Here is a 15,292-nt window from a genome sequence, read left to right on the forward strand (position 1 = left end):
TTCAGGAAGATGCTTTGTAAAATCAAATGTGCCAATCCGGTCCATTACCGGCCCTTTACTGGCCCTAATTTCATTCAAGGCTTTCAAGGGTTAGGGATGAACCAGGTACCTTCTTATCTGGCATGGCTGCAAGTGATGGCAAGTATTCCCAAATTACGTTAGGCAGGTATGGGCTTGCGCTATCCCAAATGGCCCAGCCCAACCTATAAAGTTTTAAAGCAAAGGTGTATTAAACATGAGATTTTATATGATGGGATCAGTTGCCTTTCGTACAAAGATGTCATAATTACTTGTAACCATATGATGTGAAATATATAAATTTTGAACTCGGTCAATGAAATAAATCCAACCGTTTAATTTTACATTTAATGGTCAGCATTGATTGTGATCATCTTGTACAAAAGATAAATGATTTCATTATATATATTTTTATTAAATATATTCAAAAAATTTATCTATATATATATATATATATATATATAAAGGCCGACCAGGTTTTTGATCTCAGCAAAGCTCGGGACTTTTTATCGTGAATTCAGGACAGGCCCAAAACTAAAGTTCCAATGCCCTAGACTGCTTTGAGTTGTGCACGAGCCCAGGTTGACAGGGCCCGAACCCTGTACGTTGACCGCCTACACGCACCATTTCGCTTAACTTTCCCACCAATGCACAGCTGGTTTATCATGTTTCTGTATAAGACAGGCACGTGAAAATCTCACGTGGAAGCTTTCAATTTCGCATGAATTTCGCATCTGATTCCCGTTTTGAATTTTTCAATCGAAAGTCGGCGTGAAATTACATTATTATTATTATTATTATTTTTTTTGTTAAGTAAAAAATACATCTCCTTTTTCTTTTTCTAAAAAAAAGAAGGCAAAAGATTTTATACCTCCACTGGAACATACTATCAATTTACCCCCCACCGGTAATATAAACTACGATCAGTTCAAGGATCCTAAAATTTAAGGACGTGAACTTTTGGAACATAGACAAACTAAAAAATAAGACGAAAAGAATTAAAATAAGGCGTAGGCCCTATGAAAAACAAGTAAAAGGCCCCTCATTGATTTCAACGAGTTTTGCAGCTCGACAATTGGAAAAGCTTCAAAATTAATCTATTTCAAGATTATTAGGTAAGTGAGAAAAAAACCACGATTTCAAACCCTAAAAATAGTATATTTTATAATGTATTATTTAAAGTTTTAAACCTTTATTTTTTTGAAGTTTGCATGCCAGCGATGCATTTTCCCGTGAGGGTTTACTTTTCTCCATATGGCCTGGGCCTTCAAAACCGCATCCAAACAACAATTCTAAATGGTACTCTCTATGCACTTGTGAAAAAATAATGTCCCAAGATTAAACAAAGATAGTGAAGGTAAAATTTATTTTTAAAATAATAATCTACTAATTTCTAAGTATTCCTAAAATTTTAAATTTAAAAACTTCTCCCAAGTAGGTCTTCCCGCAGAGGGAGTATGCGGACAGTATATACTCTCGCAGGAACATATCATAAGTGTATACTGTCCGCATACTCTCGCAGAGGGAGTAATTATGACGCTTATTAATTATGACACCTCAGCAGCACATGCGTCATAATTAATAAGCGTCAATCCCCTATTCCGAGTTTGATGCCGTTGAAAAACAAATTTCGACGCCTATCTCGATATTCTTACGTGTCAAAACGACGTAGAGGATACATCAAAACTACCGTATCGAGTCACACGTGTCAGACCTGCCAGCTCAGCAATCCGTGTCGGTGGTCGTCACGTGGGAACCTTTGATTCCGGAGTGGTCCATTGACGCCCTTGCTGTCCGCCACGTGGCACAAAACCGGATATAAGAGAAGCGTCTTGGTTCTTCACTTCTTCCAACCGCTGCGATTGTTTCACTCCTCCTTGTTCACATAAGAAGCCTTCCATTTCTTTTCACTGTGTATTTTCCTGTTTTTTGAGGATTTAAATTCGAGTGAAAAATGTCGGATAGTACGGCCACTTGTGTAGATATTATTCTTGCCATAATTCTCCCTCCTCTTGGGGTCTTCCTCAAATTTGGTTGCAAGGTTCGTTATTAATTACCTATTTTTTTTGGTAAATATTGATTTTTTTTTTTGTTTTTATTTCCCTTTCTTTTAGTCGAATTTTGGTGTGCGAAGGAAACTATGTAATCTTTTATAATTTTATTTTATGCCTACTTTGTTAATTTCTGGATTTTTTTTTCTTTTGGGTGTATTTTCTTTCTTTTCTAATTTATTTTCAGTTTTCTAAAACTATTCTTTGATCTCCTTCCTCCTAAACCAGTTTCGGCTTGGTCTCTGTTTTTGGGTCAATAATTATTGCAATTTTTTTATTTGTGGTCAAATATTGCTACTTTTCTCTATATATTCAATTTTAATTTTAGTTTTACAGTCTCGGGTTTTTTTTTTGTATTCGGGTTTTTTCTTTGTTCCTCCCAGCTGTTTGATTTTCGAAATCCATGGGTTGCTCTCTTTTTTTTTTGAACTTTAATTTTTCAAAACAATTTAACTGAGTATACTCATTTTGATTGCTGGAAGTTATGGTTAATCCTAGTACTTCGTTTCTTGGTGTTCCTTTCAATGATAGTTTTTCAAAATCCAGAATATTCTCTCTTTTTTATTTAAATTCGCAAAATAATTTAATCTAATTTAGCCATTTAATCTATGTTTATTCATTTTGATCGCTTAAAAATTATGATGAAATGAAAAAGTTTGTTTTATCTTATTAATCTTGGTGTGCATATTATTTTTGCCACTTAAAAATTCATGGTAATTGTAAATGGTTGGGTACATAGCTTTAGGAGTTCTTTTGAATGACTTAAATTTACAGTAGCAGTGAGATAGTATTAATAATGTTATATTCAGAGAAAAAGGATTCTTTATTGGGAAATTGAGTAATTTGATATACTTATTTCATAGCTTTAGGTGTTCCTTTTTGAATGACTTAAATTTACAGTAGTCAGTGAGATAGTGTTAATAATGTTATATTCAGAGAAAAAAGTTTCTTTTTTTGGAAATTTAGTATTTTGATATAGTTATTTCTTTTTTATTTACATTTTTTTCCTTAGGAAATGTTTATTCCTTAATTTAATGGTTAAAAAATAATAATCTTATTTATTGTAAGCTCTAATTTCCACATAGAATTCGTAAAGATATTTGGTATTTCTTGCAGGTGGAATTCTGGATTTGCTTGGTGCTGACCCTTTTTGGGTACGTGCCCGGAATTATTTATGCCGTTTATGCGATAACCAAATGAAGAAGCCTCAGTCAAGGTAAAATTCACTGAAATTAAGCCTTGTTATTATGTATTGATTTTGAACTGGATTTGCAGTGTTTAGTTTGTTTTTGGGGAGTGATTGTACCTATGTTTTATACCTTTATATTTCTGGGGAAAACTAAAATTCTTTCAATTGGAAATTTCAAGTTCTGAACCGATATCTTTCTCGCGAGCAACCTATGGAACTTGAACTTCTAATTGTGAAATAGCGGATTTTTCCGGAACAAATTCTATCGGTTTTAAGGCTCAATTTTACTAAACCATTCTTGTAGGTCTGAATTTCTGCCTTATTTCTTTTCTAATTTTGAGGCCCAAAGAAAATTAATGCAATAAATATTCTTAGAGATGGAATAGTTCTTTGCATATGGTAGATGTGGTTGTTTGCGTATTATTGCATTCTTTTTTCATTTGAAGATATAACAAGACATAGAAAAAACAAAAAAAAGGAGTGGTTCGTTCGCCTCATCATCCACTTGTATTTTAGATGAGACTGAATATTACGAGGCTATAAGCTTCAGCCTCACGCGGTCCCTCTTTATTTTCAGCGTTCAGATGCAAAATCGAACGGTTGGGCGACAGTGATTTTCTTGTAATAAAAGTATATAATGTTGTAGAATAAAAAATGAACAATATTTTGGTTTATAGGCTCACCTTCTATTTTTTGTTTAGACGGCGGGGATAATAATACTATTGACGTTGCTTTTAGGCGTTGTGTTTTTTTTTTTTAAATAAATATATTATAAAAGAATCGGAAGGCTCTTTTAATTGAGGCGGCGTCAAATACTAGATAGTTATTTTAAAATATAACGTTGTCGAGTCACTTTTTGCATTTTTATCAAAAATAATACTTATATAATTGGAGTTTATCTACATGGCCTGGTTTATCTAGAAAAGAAAAGCCACTTGCAATGTGACTTTAATGAGTGCAACATTTGGAGATGGCAAAGAAGATGAGCATAATAACTGTCAACTTAAAGTAAGACATGATGGTAGCTTTTCCTCTTCTAAGGGAAATTTTTTATAACTATGTAGAAGTAAAGTTATGGTAAACTTTGCTCTCTATTTTATACTTTATTTGTGCAATATAGATTTGATAGCCTTTTAAAGATGTACCTTTTTTTTTAAATTGTTTCAAACATGTGTCAAATTTATATCATCTAAATAGACTGTGTAAAACATTGAATCGTACTTTTAAAGGTAAAGTTACATAGGTAATATGCAACCTAACTTATTTTGACTATGGTTCCTTTTTCAGATTTTTTATTGGTTTTTTTTGTAACACCTTGAATCATTTTAGATGTATCTTTGTTTAAAATCCTTGATTTTTGCAGCTCAAATTATTATGTAGATACGATGATATGTGAAGAATCATGATGAACAATAATTTATGATATGTAAGATATAATTTTAAGTAGTCTTAGGTTCAGAGTCCGTCTTCGATCTTGGCAGATGAATTATATAGGCCAGTGAAACTTGAAGTCAAGTTTCATCTCTAAGATGGGTTTTTAGAGAGAGTGCATTTTAACAGTGGGTGATCATTATTTGACCCAAAATACCAAGCACTATGAGGCAAACTATGTTGACACCTTTCTTTCAAGTCATTTCATGTCTCTATACATTGCTTATACCTAGAAACATACATGTCACACATTCACAGCTATCTGATCTTCATTTGAATGATATAAATTTTTTTGAGAGTATTGACATCAATCTTGATCTGAAAGATAAATTTAGCTCAGAGTAATGTTGGAGGTCTGGACCAATAATCCTAGGCTCAATGTTATTGAATCAAAAGTATTCAAAACTGGATGACTATGTTTTGTGACGCAAATAAATTATGCAACTTGATACTTAATACAGTTTAGTTTAAATAAAAAAGAAAGTTTTTATACATGTGAGAAAACACATGGAAAGCTCATCGAATCGAAGGTTGAGAGGATATGGTAGAAGTTGTTACGATTTGTGGGGTTTAAGGGAAAAGTTTATAAAACCAATGCTTGTCCCCTTGTTGCAGGTGGGTGGATGGATGATGCCGTTACGGTGCATTAAATGCATAACGCCGTTACAGTTTATGCCATGTGTTTGGCCTTTTCTTTACAGTGTTTTTATTTTACTCATTGTGGATTTGCCCGTTTGCGATCATGTGGTGGTGGGTTCCTTGTCACTTTTCAAGTTGCAAATTTGAGTTCATGGTTTTAGAGTGAGTGGGTGGTGGTGGTGGTTTAAAGACTAATTTGTGGAAGACATTCCAATTTGTGTAAATAATTAACTATGTGATTCGTATTTATGTGATTTAAATTTTTGAAAGTGGGGTTCGCTTGTTACATTGGAGATGTAGTTTACTGGTTTCGACGAGATTCGACTTGCTCTCCTAACTTTTGCATCGCAACATTAAAAACACATCCAATACTTAGAATGGTTTTGAAACTCAAAAACATTTGATTCGTTTATTTGGGTCGGCAATCTGAATGGGAATTGGTTGGGACTGGATCGGCCAAGAATGGGTACTCGAGGATAATTATGACCAACTCGTTATAGACTCTATTATTTTACCCACTATAGTTGTTTTTTTTTCACATTCTTGAATGGAAACAGGATTAAGATGGAAAACAAAAGAAATTCAAGTCGATTTGACCCCACTCAATAGTGGGCATGTCAACATTTGAAAAAGTGGAGGATGGGATCAATGCTTCTTTTGCTTTTTAGTCGTGTTTTTTTCTTCTTTGGACAAGATTAATACCATTTTAGCTTGGTTAGGTGTTGAATAAGGTGTCCATATGTTCGTGTTTTTTTCCTTCTGTGGACAATATCAATACTATTTTAGCTTGCTTGCGCGTTGAATAAGGGGCCATTATTAAATAAGGGTGGCAACGAGCTGAACCGACGCCAGGCCAACCCTAGCGGATTATACGTCCGCCTTGGCCCAATATTGGCCCAGGCTGAATAGGTGGGCATTAGTTTTAGCCCCGCCTTCAAGCTATAGTTTGTGGTCTAGGTTTTTTTTTTTTTTTTTTTTTAAGTCTCCTTGAAGTTTGGGCGGACCAACTTAGTTTTGAACTTTGTGTAAAGATGTTTAGGTTTAGTAAACTCGATTATACAATTTTTTTCAACCATGTTACAGAAGATTTAAATCTTTAAAAATTGGAGTAGAACTGCCAGAATTTTGTTGAAGATGGCCCTACTTTTAGGGCTGAAGATCTTCACCTTTCATATCCATTATTTACAGGTCAAAATGATTAATTAGAGAGTTTTAAAAAACAAAACCTTTTAGTAGATTTTTGATATACACCTCAATTTTGTTTATCCCTTGTTGCTGCTTTTACATGAACTTTTTTATTAATGTTTTTTCGTATTTATTTTGTTTGTGTGACTCCAGTGCAGACAAAAATTATTTTCCCTATCCAACTCGGTTGTTCCCGATCCCACTCGGCTGTTCCCGAGTCAAACTGGGTGACTCGTTATCTTACGGTTTTAGAATTTTGGTACATTCCTTGTGTTTCTCCGCTTAATGTGATACGCAATGATTCTCTCTCTAGAGACAATATTGGACGAGCATTTCTTAGGAGCAATTTGGATACCTAAAAATATATTGTCTCTTAAATTTGTTATTGACATAATATATTATTGTGTAATATATTACCTGCAAATGAATTGTTACTGTTTGGGTAGTATTTATAAGCAATTCAAGAAATACATTGTTACTGTTCAGTTATGTCTAGAAAAAATATGCGAAATGAATTATCAACATTTTACCAATACTTGTTTATAAACTATCATTTTTTTTTTGTCATAAAATTCCACTCAAATGTAAAATTAAAGTCATCATCACACCATTGCAAAAGTAACTGGTTAAAGAGAGAGGGTTTATCCACACCAAAATAACTGGTTAAAGGGAGAGTGAAGACATTAAGCAAACTAGTTATTAGGGCTCAAGTGAGAGGTTGTGGATTTGAAGAGAAAGGGAGCATTTTATACTTATTAGGGCTCTCTGGTTGTGTACTTAGAGAGGGGGCGAGTATCCTATGAGGGGGCGAGCATTTTATGTAAACCAGTTATTAGGACTCATGAGAGAGATGACGGGTTTAGGGAAGGGAAGGAGAGAGTAGGACTTAGCAGTGAAAGATTCTGAAACGGGTTGGCATTTAAGGGATATAACGTAAAGAGACAGACGCGAATGATTTTCCAAAGATGACTCCTCAGCTAATTGGTCTCGTAATTTTTGGGGAAATATGAGAAAATCTCTCAGCTAAAGGGTCTCGTAATTTTTGGGGAAATATGAGTAAATCTCTTTTGATTTTTTCATAAATGTTATATTTTCTTGTAATCTATCTATTGTATAATAGATTTCCAGATATCAAAACGGCCCTAAATAATTATCATCTTAGAAAACACTTTTATGTTTTGGAATAAAGTCTAAAAACCGTACCACTTTCTTTTCGTAATGTTGGACCTAAACACTAAATAAATAACCTTAACCTGAAAAGTTTATAAAAATGTTTTCATGTGGATGTTAGGTTTTATATTTAATACAAAATGGCTATGTTTGCATATGGTGGCTAGGTTTTATATTTAATAGAAAAGAGCTATCATACGGTAGTTGGGTTTTATATTTATTAGAAAAGTGCAAAAGTACAAAAAAAAAAAAACAAAAAAAAAAACAAAGAGGGCCTCATTTGTTAACTTTCTTTTTTCATGTTAGCATTTAGCATATTCATGAAGTATTCATATTCAAATATAGGTTAGTACAAAAATGTCACAATCACGAAAATAATACTTAATTTTTGAGCGAGAATATTAACACTTCTAACCGGTTTAATTTCACATTTTATGACTAGAATTAATGATTGCGCTCAAGGCAAATGCATTGAATTATGGGTTACCAACAAAGTAGCAAAGAATTAGAGACACCTTTCAAGCAATCGAGAAGAAAAGGAAAATTTATCAAAATATATGAACTATTTAATATTTGTCTTACAAAAAAGTATCCAAAGAGACAATTTACCTTTGATAAAAGGAGGTTATAATTATCCTTGTTAATCATATTGCAAATTTGGTGGTTCTAAGATTGTCATTGGCTAGACTGAAAGTTCAAAAAAATTCTCAAACTTTATGACATACCTCGAGCCATCGAATTTGACATTTAATGATTTGAAGTAGTTTGACCTTCTCGTAACAAAAATAAATAGTTTATTAGTATACAACATCTTATCAAAGAAAAAGTATACATAGATACCATTTACTTTTGTAAGCCATCCAATTTAGCATCTAATAATCTAAAAAATAACTGTGACCTCTTTGTAATAGAGATAAATTGTCTCATAGCATGCAATCCCTTGTAACAATAATAAACTAGAAGTAATTGTCACCAACTTATAACAAAGATAGTTATTTCTAGTTATTTTGGAGTGTATCATGAAGTTTAAGAATTTTTTTTTGAATTTTGAATCTAATTACTGATTTGAAATATGACATATAAGAATGATTGTGACTTCATTGTGGCAATATTACTTATCTACTTATGTGTTTTTCCTTTCGATAAAGAATGAGATCTATATAAGGAGGTTTTTACGGGTCTCCCAACTCATTTATATGTACAACCGATGGATTTGAACCAAAAGAATTAGAAGCTGAGAATCTCCATCACAGTGAAGTTTAATATAGAAAAATAAAATATTCATAGAAAATGATAAATAAATTTTTATGTGTTTTTAAGACCCTTGTACCACCATTACCAAACATTCATCTTTGAGATGGATGGTTGATGCGTCTTCCTGACATATATGTGAACATGCATCCCTTGATGTAAGAAAACTTTTCCTTTATATAAAGCGTACACCTCAAACAAGGATCGATCGATCTCTCTTTCTCACACACCAATACAAAAACAACAGGAACAACAAAAATCCCAACAGTACGAACTCAGGACACCCATGACTTTTTTTTTTCTTTTTTTTTTTTTTAAAAAAAGAAGGTATTTGCTTTACTTTTTTCTCCAAAACACCTACCCAAATAACAAATAACCCAAAAAGAAAAAAAATGACACAAAAATATAAATTAATACACATTAAAATGACTTTTGGTTAGAGCAATCTAAATTAGGCCCAGTGGTGACATTGAATATCTCAGCATATCTCTTGAAGTAACCGATTCTATCATTGACTCGGTTGTCATCTCCTTTGCCACACTCCAAACCACCGTTTATTATATTGGTCACCAACCCAAAACCACTTGTTCGGTTTGCCGCCAAATCTGCTGGTGTGGGCTTGTATTTGCCTACCATAACTGCATGGCATGAAGGCTTTGGCTCTTGAGGAGTCATCCAAAACCAGAGAGCGGTTTTGAAAGCGATATCCGAGTTATTGGCGACCACTTCCGGGTTTGTCAAACCATCAAAGCCAATAGCTTTGCCTGCTGGACCATAGTTGTAGTTCCTGACCATTTAAATCCAAAAAGAAGACTGGAGAAAGTGAGAAGATGTGTATTTGTGAGAGACATAGAGAGATTGTTTGTGGGTCAAGATTTTATGGGTCGGCTGGTCTGTGCTAAACTATAGGTCGGATGGACCAGATTTAACAATTTGGATGGCCTATATACGGTTGAGTCGGATGGACTAGTTTTTCTGAACAATCTCTATACAATTCAGATGAAAAAATTGGATAGAAGGACATGGTTTCTTTGAGTCCATGCAGAAATGAGTTACCTCTTACAAATTTATTTTTGAGATGGATTTTTTGACCTAATTTTCAAGGACACTTAATCACTAACTTGGAGATCATGAATATAAAAAAAGAAATAAATTTTGAAAATTAAAAATAATAATTCTATTAAGAAAACATTTGGACTACTAGTTTCAATTATTTTTCCATAGACTGCCTATTTGCATCCATCTTAAAGATGGATGCTTTACACCTTGGGGATAGAAATGTAGAAATACCGTCCCCACCACATGAAACAAATTTCCTACACAGAAAGATTAAAATTGAATAGTGTTGAAAGATGCTCGCCGTTGGATATGCTCAAATGGAATATTAGCACCACAATCTATATTATTTTTTAGGCCGGTGGGCTCAAAAAATCATTTTTCGTTCTCTTTTTTTTTTGGATAGTTCAATTATAGGAATCGAATTTGAGATGCAATGTTTCTAAAGTCAACTAAAACTACTCGAGTCCAAGCATTCCTAAGTAAAATAGATCAGCATTTATTTATTTATTTATTTTATTTGAGAGAATCACCGTGAATGCTGGTTTTCGTGTGTGTATTAACTTGTTAGCTAATCGGATATGTAGTTGTGTGAGTATGACAGAGAGGCATGAGGTTCTCAAATACTAATAACTTAGGTAAGTGGCCATGATTGTAAGTGTCCTAACTTTGAGGCAAGCACTGCTATTTGAACACCGACACATTTGTGGAATACAATATGCGTCCAAGTTCCTAGTACTTTGAAAATCTAATATAGAACCGTGAGAAAGTGCAACTCGGACTGAACAATCGGTCCTCGACCAAGCTGATTACTTGGGCCATGTCCGAGTAACTCAGATTAATTAGTGTTGAGTTATATTGCTGTAAAAAAAGGTCAAAAAATTTATCGTAAAAAAAAAGGGTCAAACAATTATAAAAAATATAAAGAAATTAAAAAAAATAGGAAATGTATGTTTAAAGTGTGATTAAGTAAAATGCTTTAAAATTTCAAAAAAAGTAAAAAAAAAAAAAATTAAAAAAAAACTTGTGATTAGGAGTATTTTCGAAATAATCTAAAAAAGATGGGAAAATATAAAAATAAGTATTTATGACCAAAACACTTTCCAATCTTTGTCAAAATCATAGAAAATATAAAAAGTATATCCCAAATACATTCTTTACATTTTAAGATTTTATTTTATTTTTATTTTTTTAATATCCCTGAGTTGGACACCCCACTAGGGACAACTTGGGCTCAGCAAAGGCTTGAGCCCAAGTAACTCAATTGCTGGGCTGAATTTTCAATCACTCGCAGGAACACAAGATACGTCAGTACAATTTTTATTTTAAAATAAAATGACAATTTTTAATAATTGCATCTAAATAGTTTGCTAAATTTTATAATTAAAATTGTAGCAAAAGTAAACCATAGGAACTTGGCACAAGATTAGTGATGGCAATGGGTTTGGTAGGGTAAAATATAAAATATTATAAAAATTCATTCTATATATTTTATATTACATAATTCGTATTATTTATATATAATTTATATCAAATTTTGTAGGGTTTATGTGGTCTTTAAAAACCTTATGAGTACTTGTAAAATGAAATGATATAGTGGAACATGAACTCAGTGGGAATGTGGTTTTACGGCTAGGGGTTTTAGTATTTAACAAAAAGAGAATTTATCTCTCTAAAACTAGGTTGCTAAGAGAATTTACTTAGGTTTTGAGTTTGTGATCAAAGGGTTCATGTTCGATTGGTGCGGCTTGGCTGAAATTTGCTCTCAGTTCGAGATTGAAGCTAGATCGTTGATCCCACGCCATTGGATGGTGGTGACTCGATGTGGGGTGTAATAAACTCGGTTGAAGTAATCTCTGTCACTCTTCCTTTTTGTTTCTTGCAAGCTTATCTTTTATTCTCAAGCATAGTGCATAGTTGTTTCAATGGCATCAAGTTGTTAAGATCTTGTTTTTATTGTTATGTTGATTTTATTTTGAAATTTATCTTATTATAATAATGACCATATGTAGGTGATCTTTTACCAAAAGAAAAAGGTGAAAAAAAAAAATGTATTTCTCGATAAAAGATCGTATAGGTCTTTCTTTCGAATTTGGATATGGCAGAGTTGGGTCTTCCTATTCCTTGAAGCAACCCGACCCAATAGGATCTAATCCCGACCGTATGATCTTTGCAATACATTGTTTTCGAGTAAAATAGGATCATAGAGACGCATCTTTCCGTAGTAGTTAGATAAATAAAGTTCATTACTGAACTCTAAACATGGCTTACCTACCGCATACCTTTGCTACCGAAAATCAGCATTTTTGTTATCCTTATTTTATTGACATTCAAATAAGACATCAATAAAACGTCATGTCGTAGATCTATCCAACCAAACTACACGGCTTAAAAACCATTCCTAAGATTAGTATTGCTAATTAAGTAAAATCCCTTGCCTTTCATCCTATTGTCCTCTTTAAGTTACATTGACATACCAAAATAATAATAATAAAAATTAAATAAATAAATAAAAGAAAAACGAAAATCACAAAGTCTAAAAAAGTCTAGAAAAATTATAAGTCAAAACCAAAATCTAATTTGAAATGTATGAAATTGTTCAACCCCATATGCATATGCATTATTATTATTTAGATAAATCAGTGGGGGGAGAAGGCCCCTTACCCATAATTCATTAATAAAAGAAATGAAATTACAGCTCACTATTTCATAGTCATGTAATAACGTATTTGTGCAACATCATGAAGTAAAAAAAAAAAAAATACATATATAATTTCAACATAATTAACTTTTATTGTCACAATTTAGCCTCTCAAAGTTTCGTTCTGGTCATCTAAATTTCTAATGCTTTTGTGGTCTCTCTTTTCAATTGAGAGACTGCTATCTTTTAGAAAAATCTATATTTTGAATCTTTTTTTCTTTTTGGTTAGACAATTTTGGATATTTAGAAAAATATTGATGTTTTTTTCTCATAAGATGTTTATGGAAACTACTGAAATCAATTTTTTATGGCTTACCATGAGATTTGGATGGGTCCCCTTCCCTTATAGGACTTCCCAGGCGAGCAAGGCCATTCCTTGTTGGTGGAGTCACAATAGTTACTTTGTGCGCTCACCTCCTCTTTGAAGCATAGACCCCATGCATATGGTCCATCAGGTGCAGTTGCCCACCCTCCTGATATTTTTCAAATCTACATGAAAACTAATTGACAACTATATAATAATATTTCTTTTATTTAGCTGAACTTAATCTTATTTCTCAAACAAATAAATACCCAAAATTCAACAGAACTGTATATTAACTCGAAGGCCAGAACCTTTTTTCTTCCTCTCTATTTTTTTTCTTAATAGATAGCGGTGGTTTATGTAGTTATTTCTACCCAAATATTAATGTCAAAACGTGAGAACATTATTCCCTAGACTATAAATGCTCCGGTTTATAGTCCACTTTTGAGAACAAGTACAAGAGATCATGTTATGATGCCTAACTCGATATAATAGAGTGGCACGGCCCAAGCACAGGAGCCGTGTACCGGAGCTAAAACCTAGATAAGACAAACACATATGATCAAATTTCAGAAAAAAGGAAGAAAAAGAATGCATATATATATATATATATATATATATATATATATATATATATATGATACGGTTTGTATAGAGCCAAGGCTCTAAACAATCAAATTTGAGCCCACCTTTAAATAGTGTCAAAAATATGATTTCAATGCCGAAAAGTTTTGTGATAGCCTAAAATTATATTTTCAACTTTAGTTATAAAATTTAAAGCTTACAAAACAGTATAGATTGATCAGATCTATGAAAGCTTGAAAATCTTAAAAATTGACGGTAAAAAAATACGTTACAAGATGCACTATTTTCAAAACTTGAAATTCATTTTTTCTCATGTCCATACATCTTGATGTCGAGATAATCAATTTGATGATATTCGAGCATCAAAACAACCTCTTGTAGTGAATGTTTTGAAGTAGGCTCTAATTTGATTGTTTAGAGCCTAGGCTTTATATAAACTTTTCCCATATATATATATATATATATGGGTGTGGTTTGTATAGAGCCTAGGCTCTAAACAATCAAATTAGAGCCTACCTTCAAATAGTATCGAGAAATTTGGTTTCATTATTAGAAATCTTTGTGATAGACTTAAAATATATTTTCATATTTATTTATAAAGTTCAAAGCTTCAAAAATAGTGTAGATAGACAGATCTATGAAAACTTGAAAATATTGAAAATTGACGGTCTAAAAAATGTGTTACAAAATATACTATTTCCAAAACTTGAAATCTATTTTTTTCTCATGTCCATGCATCTTGATGTCAAGATGATCAATTTGAAGATATTTGAGCATCAAAACAACCTCTCCTAGTGAACTTTTTGATGTAGGCTCAAATTTGAATGTTTAGAGCGTTGGCTCTATATAAATTTTTTCCGATATATATATATATATATATATATATACTATTTCATGATTGGGAAGTATGGAGTATGGTTAATCTCCGCCATTTGTTACTGGACAGGAAGGTCAAGGATCCAAAGTTATCCATCTATGGAGATACCATATACGCCAGACCATAGGTGTATAAAACATGTTCCCATTCCCATTAGTTGTTTGTTTATCCCTCGATTGAATTGTATTCTAAAAGACCGTTGAATGGTACACCTCTAGTTATTCTATCTCAACTATGATGGGTAGAGGGACTCTAACCTTGCTGTACCAACGCAAAATAGTTTTAATTGTATATTTTCCATTATGTAGCAGACCAAAATAAACAAGAAAGGAAATGTACAAAATAAGACTATTTTGAAAAAATTTAATATGAACATAATTCCAATTGGAGAGAGAGAGAATGGTGAATTAGGATTCGTGTTGTCGACACCGATTAATTAAAAAAAAGAAGATAATGATGATGATAATGAAAGAGAGGAAAACCTGTAGTTTCATGAGAGATTTGAGCAAGAAAAGCAGCAACTTCCTTCTTACGAGTGGAGATGGTGCCATCTTTGCCAAAATCTGGAAAAGATCGAGCGGCATTAATGAAGGATGAGTAAGTGTAGAAGCCTTTTGCTGGGCAAGCAGAGTCATCCTTGTGCAAAAAGATGGAGTTGTAGAGTTTCTCAGGGACCAAGTACGAAATTGGGAAACCAAGAGCCTGTTTGGGGCCTAAAATAAGAGAAATAGAGAGGAAGAGATATAAGGGGACAGAAATTGAGCCATAGAATATAGACGTAACCATGGTTTTGAACAAATAAGTATTTGGATTTATTTGAGAGAGAGGGTTGCAT

The 15,292-nt window shown here is 32.7% G+C and overlaps 2 protein-coding genes across 2 annotated transcripts; one reads left to right on the plus strand and one right to left on the minus strand.

Annotated features, from left to right (window-relative positions):
• Positions 1 to 1,872: 1,872 nt before the first annotated feature.
• Positions 1,873 to 5,597, plus strand: LOC105420327 (hydrophobic protein RCI2B). Its single transcript, XM_011623572.3, has 3 exons — positions 1,873 to 2,059; positions 3,186 to 3,285; positions 5,305 to 5,597. The coding sequence occupies exons 1-2, from the start codon at positions 1,973 to 1,975 to the stop codon at positions 3,267 to 3,269; spliced, it is 171 nt and encodes a 56-aa protein (XP_011621874.1). The 5' UTR covers positions 1,873 to 1,972; the 3' UTR covers positions 3,270 to 3,285; positions 5,305 to 5,597.
• Positions 5,598 to 9,091: 3,494 nt separating this feature from the next.
• On the minus strand, positions 9,092 to 15,292 carry LOC18430157 (Chitinase family protein). Its single transcript, XM_006840318.4, has 3 exons — positions 14,940 to 15,292; positions 13,008 to 13,164; positions 9,092 to 9,721 (listed from the first exon to the last, which is right to left on the minus strand). Exons 1-3 carry the CDS (start codon positions 15,241 to 15,243, stop codon positions 9,355 to 9,357), a joined length of 828 nt encoding a protein of 275 aa, XP_006840381.1. The 5' UTR covers positions 15,244 to 15,292; the 3' UTR covers positions 9,092 to 9,354.

Source organism: Amborella trichopoda, chromosome 2, assembly GCF_054954075.1.
Source record: "Amborella trichopoda isolate Santa Cruz 75 chromosome 2, AtrichopodaSantaCruz75HAP2 v2.0, whole genome shotgun sequence".
In the NCBI taxonomy this organism is placed as follows: Eukaryota; Viridiplantae; Streptophyta; class Magnoliopsida; order Amborellales; family Amborellaceae; genus Amborella; species Amborella trichopoda.

Coding starts and splice junctions, on each gene's coding strand:
- LOC105420327 (XM_011623572.3), top strand. CDS start 1,973: ATGTCGGATAGTACGGCCACTTGTGTAGATATTATTCTTGCCATAATT. Junction 2,060..3,185: donor TCCTCAAATTTGGTTGCAAG/GTTCGTTATTAA, acceptor TATTTCTTGCAG/GTGGAATTCTGGATTTGCTT.
- LOC18430157 (XM_006840318.4), bottom strand. CDS start 15,243: ATGGTTACGTCTATATTCTATGGCTCAATTTCTGTCCCCTTATATCTC. Junction 13,165..14,939: donor AATCTCTCATGAAACTACAG/GTTTTCCTCTCT, acceptor GAAAAATATCAG/GAGGGTGGGCAACTGCACCT. Junction 9,722..13,007: donor GGACCCATCCAAATCTCATG/GTAAGCCATAAA, acceptor TTAAATGGTCAG/GAACTACAACTATGGTCCAG.